Source organism: Gymnogyps californianus, chromosome Z, assembly GCF_018139145.2.
Source record: "Gymnogyps californianus isolate 813 chromosome Z, ASM1813914v2, whole genome shotgun sequence".
NCBI lineage: Eukaryota > Metazoa > Chordata > Aves > Accipitriformes > Cathartidae > Gymnogyps > Gymnogyps californianus.
Window position 1 is genome coordinate 50,726,057 of NC_059500.1, and position 11,454 is coordinate 50,737,510.

General features: G+C 39.2%; 1 protein-coding gene across 1 annotated transcript; it reads right to left on the reverse strand.

Moving 5' to 3' along the window:
• Nucleotides 1-225: 225 nt before the first annotated feature.
• On the reverse strand, nt 226-10,356 carry TYRP1 (tyrosinase related protein 1). The gene is made up of 7 exons (XM_050913308.1): nt 9,975-10,356; nt 6,909-7,231; nt 5,347-5,551; nt 4,229-4,396; nt 2,499-2,678; nt 1,000-1,146; nt 226-431 (listed from the first exon to the last, which is right to left on the reverse strand). The coding sequence occupies exons 1-7, from the start codon at nt 10,354-10,356 to the stop codon at nt 226-228; spliced, it is 1,611 nt and encodes a 536-aa protein (XP_050769265.1).
• Between the last annotated feature and the right edge of the window lie 1,098 nt (nt 10,357-11,454).

The window sequence follows — 11,454 nt, forward strand, 5'->3', positions numbered from 1 at the left end:
AGCCCAGAAGAGTTAGTGGAATTCTGTTAAAATCAACCCAGAATTAGCATTGCAAAGGTGACTTATTGATGCCTAGATGTGATGAAAGAGGAGGTGAAGCCTGAGGCAAACATATCAAGACACCTGACAGTTTATGCTCTTTATTTTAAAGCAGATGGATGACCACCATTTATAAAATACAGCAAAATAAACAGTTTCAGTCAGATGCAAAAAAGTGCCGTGTCTTCAAACAACAGACTGGCTCGGTGTTGATATGCCATCATAATCATCTGAGTAGTGCTGATACTGGTCAGTAAGAAGAGGCTGATGCAACTCATCTTTATTTTTCTTGACACGTACAATACATGCAGCAGCAGCGAAGATAATTGCAACAAGAACCAGTGCAGTCACTATTGCAATAGTTATCATTTCTGTGACACGGAGAGCCCGACCTACAGGAAGGAAAGCAAAAGGGAAAGTTATTAAAAGTAAATGTCAAGTATACGGATAAACATCAGAGGGACAGACCAAAGCTCAGTATCTGTCATTATTCAATGAGTCGTGAAGTAGAACTAGTTTAAATTTTGGTTGATAATATTTGTTCTAGAATGTGAGAAAATTTCAGTCTCTCTTGTTACACTCTAAAAACAGTCCTGGACCTTTCTGCTGCTATGTGGTCTGTGAGGGATTTGCATTCTCTGTAGTGATTTAATGGAGGCTTATGATATAGGAATAAGGACCTTCTGCAAGGTTTAGATCCAAACGAGAACTTCTCCAAAATTTGAAGTGGATAGTGGGAGCTTCATGCAGGAACAATCTATAATCAGTAGCTATTTAGCTGTACTAAGTCCCAAACACAACTGATTTGGAAAGCCAGGCAAGAAAAGAGAAACAGACCTTTACAAAGGCATCAAATATTGTTTGTGAAATTTGAACTAACTTTGTTATATGATGCATAAACTTAAAAGGAGAAAGACATGATAAGAAAAAAAGAGGAAGTATCTAGGTTGGACAGTTTACCTGGCCACTCGACTTCATAGCTGTATCCCAGGTTTTCTGGTGCAGTAACAAACATTTCATTATTGGTAACTGGAGGCCAGAAAGGCACCATATTGTACTGCCGGTTATGTCCAATAGGGGCATTCTCCAGTGGATATGTTGAGATATCTAAATTTGAAAGTCAAATCATACTTCTGTAAATAAAAGCAAAATAATTTGCACTACTTCACTTTTTTTCCAAGAGTGACTCAGGGTTTTGAGTACCTCAATTTTTTTGTTCCTAACCTAAGTTAATCTAGAAGGATTGGTTTTCCAGTGTGACACATCCAGAATGGAGGGCTCTGCTCTGTCCAAAAGCAAGACCACTAATGATATCTCTGTTTTTTAACAGAAACCACCAGTAAATTGTAAAACTTTCTGCCTGTGTTGGCTTTTCATTTCTTCTTGCATGGAGAAGGAGGTAAAAATGGAGGACTTGGAAAACCTTTTTGCTGCAATCTGGCTTTGTCTGATTGTAACAGTGATGAAGAGCTCTTTCATGCAATTCAGGAGGGCAGCTAATATGAAAGCCAGTGGAATTTTTTTGCAATGTTATAGTAAATCAGGACAAAGTCAGCTGAAGCAAAAAAAAAAAAGAAAAAAAAATCCATCTTGGTAAGATGATGCAAAACATTGTGATACATCGTGTAAGTACCACGAGGGGATACAATTGCTCTCTGATAGTTGACATGGGAAAAATACATGAGGCAGGTTGTGGAAGCTGCACAAAGAAGTCTCGGTTGTGCAACAGCAGCTGTCTCTGTAGAAGAAGGAAGAGGCAGCTGAATGGTCCTAAGAGGAATACAGTCGCTGCCTTGTGCAGACTAATGCATGGACATTAGGGTTACACAGAATTCTCCCCCACTTCACTGTTGCCAATCTCCTTCCTTCTTTGTTTCTTTTTTAGTTCCTTCCTTGCGGTCCTTCCTTCTCTCCCTCTCCTTCACTTCCTCCCTTATTCCTTTTCTCTCTTCTTTTTGGAGTTAAAGAAGCAAGGACAGCAACAGTGACCATCCTTTGAAAGGATATGGAAATGGTTATGGAATGCTGGTAGTGAATCACAAAGGCGGTCAAAATGAATCATGAGGGTGTGCATGGCATGTGATCTTATTTGACAAGAAGAAACATAGATATTTTCTCCACATAACAATGGAATGTCCATGAAGTATTTGGATCTTCGATGGTTACACTGTCTTTGCTCTACGGAGACAAATGTATTTGCACATTTTTTTTCTTAAATTGTGCTTGGTATCTCTGGCCAAGTCCCTTCACAGACAGTGATTTGAAAATGGATGTCAGTGGGGTGAGGAAGGGAGCTTGCTTGTTATTACTCGTCTTTGTTAATTATACTAACTGTTAAAATTCCAGTCCTCTCTCCTAAGCTTAGGAGCATCTTGCTGTCCCACAAGAAGCAGCTGAGCTCCTGTGACTATAAAGACTGACAACCACCCATCCTGCCTCTGTCCATGAACACATCTTACCTGCAGAATACCTTCTGAGCCACTCATCAAAAACAGCGTCTGTAAATGTGTGCAGGAGGACAAAAATGGGATCATTTGGTGATAAATGAGTTTGCCCTCCTGTCCCGTTCAAAAATAGATGAGCCAAGTTGTGAAGACTTCGAACTGCTGGGTCGTATTTCCCTGAAGGATCACTGTACCCTGAATATGCAAACAAAGAACACAAAAAATCCCACTGACGATTTTGTTTGGAAGCTGCAGTCCCAGCTGAATACTTCTTTCTCTGAAAGGCTGTCATGTTGTTGTGTTGCCCTGCTTAACATAAATGAGTAGCTAATTCTTTACCTACTGGCACTTGAGAAATGTCCTTAGCATGCATAATTTTCAGATTAAAATAGCTTTTACAAAAGAATGCTGAGAATGTGGAGTGCGAGGCTGCTGGGATCTAATGCAAAAATGGCCAAAATAAACCACATCGTAGCATGAAAATAAAGGTATGTGTTTGGGACTTACGTATCTTTCGGCACAACTGAAATAGTTGCGTGTGTTTTCTAACTGCTGATTTAATTGTGTATATGTTGCCATCTGTCCTAATGAGCCAGCTGCTATGTTTCCACACATGATTTCCATGCTTACTGTGAACACATCTCAGAAAGCTTCACACGTTCTGTTTTTTCAGTGAAGATACCCTATGTAACTCTGTTAGTGCCCAACACCTCTTAACCCTCATGTCAGATGTCAGAATCTGAAGCATCATGAAAACTTCTGTTTTCAAGCTTTGGCCAAACTTTCCAGGGGGCCCATACAGGTAATTGGCTAAAGCCATGTTTAGATACCTAGATATTGATAGCCCTTTTGTCAAATGTGGTAAGCATCCAAAACTTTCATATATACTTAAAGGATTGGTGCGGATTCTTGGTTTTGTTCTCCAAGAGAAAGAAAATGGAGCAGATCTTGCCCGTTGTAGGAGTTGTGCCTCTTCAAAAGAGCCAGAGGATCTGCAGGAGGTCTGGCAGGGATCTAAACTGTCACTTGGTAATTTTTTCTCATGAATCCTAGTCTTTCCTGTTCAAAACTCTGGATTATTAAAGTGCAGAAGTAGCTGGCAGGATACTGGCTGAACAGCATGAGTCAAATCTTTAGGCTGGTTTCTGTGTTGGGGTGTGTGTGTTTAGATGCCAGTGACTGAAAATTTCATTTTAAATGTGTAGATCTTAGAGAAGAACGGGGTTATATGGCGCAGAGAGAAGGACTAACATGTCTAGCAGTAAATCCTGTACCCAGACCTCAGTTACTACTTCAATACCATTTCATTAAGTACTACCAAGGCTTACAATTTCTTTTGCTTTCTTTTGTTTGTTTTAATTCAGATACAAGAGTAACTGCTATAAGCACTTCTTTGCCTCGTTTAAGGATGCCGCTGCATCAATCCACAGGCAAGGGCTGTCTGTTTTCAGTAGTGGCAACCTATTACTAGGTTGCAAGGACCTGATCTTAGCTAGTTTCTACTTAGGACACCAGTGACAGACTTTTGAGGCTTTTACACATTTAAAGAACTGACACAAGCTATAAAGTAATTTACCCAGAGCTTATTTCCACTTAACACTAAGCTAATATTTAATGCTAATAACAATGTGTTCTTAGTGTCCAATAGACTGTCTCCAAACTCATACTTCCAACAGGAAAAATGGCAAGCCTGCTCCCTTGACTTATTTGGAGCTGTTCCAAGTGCTTTTATTTGCCATGTTTACCTTCTACTGTGTTACGGAAACTGTCTGTTGAATTGGAATAGAAAGGAGGAGTGTCAAATACACCAACTTCCAAACACTGAGCAACATCCTCGGGCTCTGGGAGACGCTGTACCATAGGCCGTGCAACATTTCCAGCAGGATTTCTTCGGATGGGACCACCCTCAGTGCCTGGGAGTGGAGAGAAGAGAGAAAACAATACTGGTGCAAAACAGCAGGCCACAGAATGCATCCTTCTAATGACTAAACCATGGGGGAAAAAAAAGTCTCTCGCAAATGACACTTAAACTGAAGGAATGGGTCAGTTCTTCAGGTCAGGCAAAGAATCTGAATCTTCATGGGGTCCTGTGTGCTGGATCCTTTGTACCAGGATTTAAAAAAGCATCTAGAAACCTCTTATTGAAATTTGTGGTTCTGTAAGTGCTTTGGGAAATTTTTCTATAGTTTTTCAGTGTGATTTCTTGAGACCTGGGACAAAAGTTTTGAGGATGTCCTGATAGAGTAGCTGGGGAAAGGACTACAGTTGATTATGTAGGTGACTAACCCAATATTGTGGTTTTCCCCTATTTTTTCCCCCTGTTTCCATGAAGATGCTGAGTCGTGGCTTGAAGGTGATGAATATACAAGAATCTTGCTGGGATTTTTTGGCTCTTGTAGCTGAGGTAGATGCATTAGGATTCAATATTCTTCACATTCAAAACATGCTCCATGTAGTTAACACAGAGATTTGTTAGATGTTTTACTTTTAGGAGCAGAATGCCATGAAGGTGATAAGTGGAGCAGTCAGAAGAAAACTTAAGTTTCAGTTAAGAAATGACACTGCCAGATTTAATTATTTATGGCACAGGAGATGAACAGATAGTGCATAAGAAGGGAAGTCAAAGCATTTACCTCTTCCTCTGCTGCAAGTTCCTGATCAAATTTTGAGCTGCTTGGTGCCTCAGTGAAAGACAGATGATAAGTATGTATGATTTCAGAAGACTGATGAAACTTCGATCAAGAATATTCAAAAACCACTTTAAGACTTTTTGGCTGGGAAAAGCCATTGCAATGTAAAATAGTATATTTATTTATTATTAAAAGGATTTTCTCTCCAAATATCTGCCAGCAGTCATACTTACTGTTACAGATGGTTCCCAAAGTTTCATAGTCTTCTATATTTTCACATAGCACTCGCCACTGAGAGAAGATTGAGTTCTGGCTGATAAGAGAGACATCAAAATTGCTTCTAGCTCCCATCAAGTCATCTGAGCAGATATCACAGGTGTTTTGTCCTGTTGCAAAGTTCCAGTAGGGCAGTCCAAAAGTGGGGTCCTGCAGCATGTTCTAAACCACATAAATATGGTGTTAATATATCTGTGCCCAGACAGCTATAATATTTACTGCTAGAAGGGTGTTAAAAAACAGTTAAATACATCTTAGTAGGAGTCAGAGTCCTGCCTCATGGAGGAGAGGAAATCTATGGAAAATCTATGAAATCTATGTAAAAGCTTTCGGTAGTTTTTCACATTGATGAAGTTGTTCAACAGAACAGATAGTTGGACCATTGAATTGAGTCATGGATCTCCCTCATTAATAAGACAGTACCTCTTCCATGAAACCATACTGTGAGTAGTAAGAAACATCACTTAATAGTGATATCCCATTTTTCCAAGTATTTTTAGTGGCCGGTCAACAACAGCAGCGTTTGTAGCACACAGAATAAGTAAGCCAACTGTGGAACGACTGAGCAGATGGAAAAGTAAGGAAAAGGGATACTGGCCCTTCAAATTATCATTGTTTGGTTCTAGTATAAGTTGGAGTTGAACAGTTCTGGAGTGTGTCCTAGCTTCCAATATGTATATACCAGGATGTGTTGGCCAGCCAAATTAGCTTAACTAATGATCAACTTTACTAACATAAATAGGAATATATGTTTGATCACCAAGAGCTAGAACTCCTCAGGGCTTCCACATAATGAAATGCCACTGATGTCAAATACGAGTTTTTGAAGGGAGTTTGTGCCTCAGTCTGATGCAGAACCATTGAAGCTAGTGGAAACACTTGACATGATTTCAAAGACTATTTAATCCTGACTGTGAAAACTTAATTCTCTCTTATTTAAGAAGGATGACGGTCCATAAAATAATATATTCCTTTTATGGATAGGTCCGCACAAAGAAAGGGAAACAAGAGAATCACTGATTTATGGAACAGGGTCAAAACACTGATTTCTCTAACCAGTTACACTAATTATACATATAAAATGTGATTCTGAATCCCCAAGTCATCTCTATTACTTTTCTTCAGAATTTCTGCTGCTTTGATTAGTCCTAGTCAAGAATCAGGGCCTTGATATTAAAAATAACACTAGCAATAACTTTTGTTGGTCCAATAAAATGCCTTCTAGGGATATATCTAGAATTTGTGTCAATTTTTACAGGAGATTTGTATGTAACTTTTACTTTTTTCATTACTCTGATTGAAATTTTTTTTTTTAGCATCTCTGTAACAATGATGGTCTAATACCTAAATGGACTCTATTAAGTTTAGTATACCTAATGAGTTACTGAAATTGAAGCAGAATTATTTCAACATGTAGAAAGAGTTGCTATCATTTTTGCCTATTGGAATATGGGGAGAAGTTCTTTAACTGTACAAAACATAGCATAAACACATGGCTCAACATTAACGCGAACTTTACCTGCATGTCTCTTTCAAGCTGCAGTAGATGGTACCTATGCCACGTGACAAAAGCTGGTCCCTCATGAGAGAAATCAATTCCTCCAAAACTCTGTTGCCCTGCACCAAGGAAAGTCTTCCTGACAGAGTAATAATGAGACCACACAAAGTAGTTATAAATGGAGATATTCTCAAATTGTGGTGTGTTGCCGTCTGGTCCAAATATTTCCTCACGTCTTCGTGTGGCAATAACAATGTCAGGATGGATTGTCACCTTGGCTTGGTGTAAGGCATTCACAAAACGCCTCCTTTCTTCTGCACTCAGATCCAAAAGATTCCTCCTGACTGTGAGGATACAGAAGAAGCAAGTTACCAAAGTAATAAACACTCAAGTCTGATCTCACAGGACTAATCTATTTTGCTCGTAATAATTCCAGGTAAGTCCCTTTTTCTTCAAGCATTCATCCGTTTTTTATTGGGGCATTTCAGAGAGTACTGCGCATAAATAGAAAATGTTATTTATTACCAGAAAGGTTGAGCCGAATAAAAATAAAGCCCAAAACCTTGTGGTTTTAGTGCTTTTAGAAGTATTGTTACAGATTATATTTCCATCCTGTCGAAGAAATGACAAAGAGTTCTTTGTCACACAAACCTTTCAGAACTTCATTCAATATACTTAAGGTTTTCTGTGGTAATACTTTACAAGAAAAGAACACTGTATAGAGATTTATAGTAATTAGAAGCTCTACTGCTTGACAATTAGTGAAGAAGTACATTGTTTATGCTTGAACCTTTGTAGGAAAAATGGCAGATTCACCAGTGAATTGTGAATTGTGAATTTCACACATTTCATTACCTGCTATTATTAACAACATCCATATATTAGTCTTTTTTAGCAGTGTCTCAAAACGATTAAAAAATATCTTTGTCCACATACAGACAGTGAAACGAGGAAAAAAATTGACTTGTTGAAATACCAGTATATCAGCAAGAGGAACAGAGTCCACATCACGTCAGTGCCAGTCCAGCACTCTTTCACCCGGACTGAGAAGACTTCAGGCTAAGTTTAGACTAAGACACAGGTAGAAGTCCTCACAGCTGTTCTTCAACATGTACTCATTTTCATTATGAAAAATACTGTAAAATCCATACTTGTCCAAATGAGTGATAGACTATGTTGATATGAGAAGCAACAGGTCTTCAGCATGAATCAATATGAAGAATAAAAGTGAATTACATTTCACTATATAAAGTTGATTCAGTGAGGGATATTTTGGCTTCATTGAAGTTTATAGAAATACTTTTATGAAACATGATTTTCGTCCAAGGACTCTGTATCCTGAAACATGCTTTTCTGTTTTGCAGAACTGAACTGATATGTTAGCCCTCGTCACTGAAGGGTTTTTTGTTGTTGATTTTAAGTAGCACACTAAAAATATCCGTTTAATTTTGCTTTACATAGACAACTTAACCTTTTAATTTTTCAATATATGTGCCTGAACCACAATAAAAAATTGGAACTATTATTAAAGTTAGGCATGAATTTAGAAGCTATTAAGGCACCAAACTGCATTTTACAGCTATTTTATATGGATATGCTAACAGTAATCCAATAATTATTCTAAAGTCTGAGCAGCTGGGGCGAGCTCTATGGATGGACAAAAGAGGTGACCTCCTTGTGGAAACTTAAGGCGTAATAAGAAGCTAATTTCCACTATCTAAACTCATGTTGTCATGCATGATATATCTGATTTGCTTAGCATTTTACTGGGTAGTAAAGCATTTAAAAGGCAAGAAAAGTAAAAAGTGTTCTTGTATACCCTAGAAAATCAGCTAAAGCAGCTTTTTGCCTATCTCCAGATTTACTTTGCTAAGTTTATGTGTGTTAACATTTATTTCTTGGTTATTTTTCAAAGTTATCGTCATTGTTAACAGGCCAGAGCATCAGAGGGTGCAAACTGTCTTAGCAGATCCAATTCATGAGTGATACTTTCTGCTTTCTAGTTTGCTTCTTGGAGCTCAAAGGATGAATAAAAACCTAAAGTGTTTCCCACAGCCCTCAATAAGTTGTTTTTAAGGAATCTTATTGTTAAGATTTTGAATTGGTAAGCAGTCCTTTGTTAACCCTTACTGGAACATGCACTCAAGTTCATGGAGCGTTTTCTATCTCGTGAAAATAATGGCAGTGCTGATTTCTGTTTCTGCAAGAGGCACTGCACATTTGTGCTAGAGACCTGTTGTTTCTCATGTCAACAGAACCCATCACTCATTTGGGGGATTATGGATTTTACAGGATTTCAATAACATCTTCAAACTTTCACTAATGAAGACTGAAATCTTGTTCATTCAGATGGTTTTGACTTGAGACCAAGGATCTGTCCCCAAGCCTGCTAGTCCTTTTCAGTTTATGTACAATATTTAACATTTTTCCAGTCCCACAAGGATTTCATAACCGTTTCAAAAAATTTTAGATATATGTTTACTGATATTCTGGACTAAACTGAAACTGGAGAACTCTCAGAAAGGCCCACCAGTCCCTGTGCTGATTCATCTGAACAGCTCATAGTCATAAGTTAGTGCTTTTAAAGACATTGACAGCACCTAGGTAAGTAAAAATTTACAAGGCCAGATACATAGTTTAGAAACGTATTAAGGGATTTTGAATCAAAAGAGCTGCTGTCACACTTAAAGTAGTCACAAGGTATTAAACATGATATCTAGATACGTATTATTCCCAGACATACTGACAAATACACATATATGTGTGTATACATTGTTTTACTCTTAAATAATTCCAAAGAATACAATTTTTTCAGCTTAGATATTCTATTCTTTAATGGACTTTGTCCTAATCCTGAATTGACTGCAGGTTTTGTTTCTTCCTTTTATTGGGTAGTAAATGTAGGTGTGTGGTACACAAGCTGAACCACTCTTCTAGCAGCTGCCTTAATAACCCCTATGGCAACATACATTTGCTAAATAAATATAAGGGGCATTTTGTATTTTAAAGAAAAGAAATATGCTAAGTACATTTAGAAGCAAGTACTGCCAACAGGCAATTTTCATGTCATATTTCTGATGCTCTTACCTATATTGATTTGTTGGCTACAGGTAGGTCCAGTCCAGCCAGGGCGACATGACCCACAGTTGTAACCAGAGAAGTTGCCGTTGCACCGGCAGGTTTGGTTGAAGAAGCGTATGGGCCATTGCTCACGGTCATCCCGCCCATCGTGGATGTACTGTGGGCCATGGGGTCGCGAATCGACAGTCACTTGTACACACCGGCCCCTCCCTGTAGACACACCGCACCGGTCAGTACCTGGCCCAAACACAGGGAAGTAGTCTGGGCAACACATGCCGCTCCTCAGGGACTCAACGGTAGCACACTGGCGAGGGAACTGAGCTCCAGCTTGGCCGAGCATGCTAAGAAGTGGTGGCAGGGAAAGGAGCAGCAGCACAGGGAGCTGCATGATGGCAGATCCAGCAGAGCCGGCTCCTTCCGAGAGCTGGCTGTCCACGCACGCTGACTTCTCCTCTCCTGTGACAGGACACCCAGCTCCCTCTACAGAAAGAGAGAAGGGGGGGGGGGGGGGGGGGGGGGGGGGAGAGAGAGAGAGAAGAATAAAAACAAGTGATACAAACCTCCAGGCTACCCCTTCCACCCCAGAAAGTGCGTCCAAACCCTGCGCTTCAATACTCTAACTGGAAAAGCGAACAACTCTGACTACGGACACTAATGTTCTGCTCTTCTCTCATTATCTGCACAAAAGCTAGTAACTACCTAGCACTATGTTTGCTCATTGACTTCAAAGTGCTTCCGAAATGTTCATTAACGTTGTACATCTGCCAGCCAGATTTACTTCACTACCACAAAATGCTAAAACCTAAGGCACCAGTTTTTTTCACCTTTTTTTCCACCCCCCCTCCCACCTTGTTCATGTCTTTCTTTTCTGTATTTAACTAGCGTATCTTGTTCTCTACTCAGCAGTTCCCCACTGTGTTCCCTTGCTGTTCTCTAATGGCAGCTCCACCAGAAAGTGAAGCTACAGCACTCCATGTATTGTACCTGTTCTCTCCTTCTGGTACCTCTCCTCTGCTGAGATCCTGTTCTATCTCTGCACGTCCTATGCCTGTGTCTAACCCGAAATAAGCACTGCTAATTTCTCTCCTAGTTCAGTCTGCTTACTAATCCTTCTTCTACCAACACAGTATGGCTTGGCCTCACCCTCCTTCTTCTATTAATCCCCTTTCTACTTCAGTGCATTTCCCTGGACTTTAAGTACTTGAACAGCACATGATTTCTTTCATGCTTATCTCCTTGTGATTTTACAAGTTTTAGCAAAGGTCAGAGACAAATACCTGAATTCAAACCAGCACAACTGTGAAGTTGTTTTTTTTTTTTAATTACTTGCAAAGAAAGGCTCACTTGAAAACAGACAAAGAACGCTGGAGAAATTCACATTTAACAGACATCTAAAAAAAAAAAAATCTTCAAATGGCATTTTCAAGATCAGGCCAAAGTAAGTGACAAAGATACATTATTCAGAAAATGAAACACTCCAATCTTA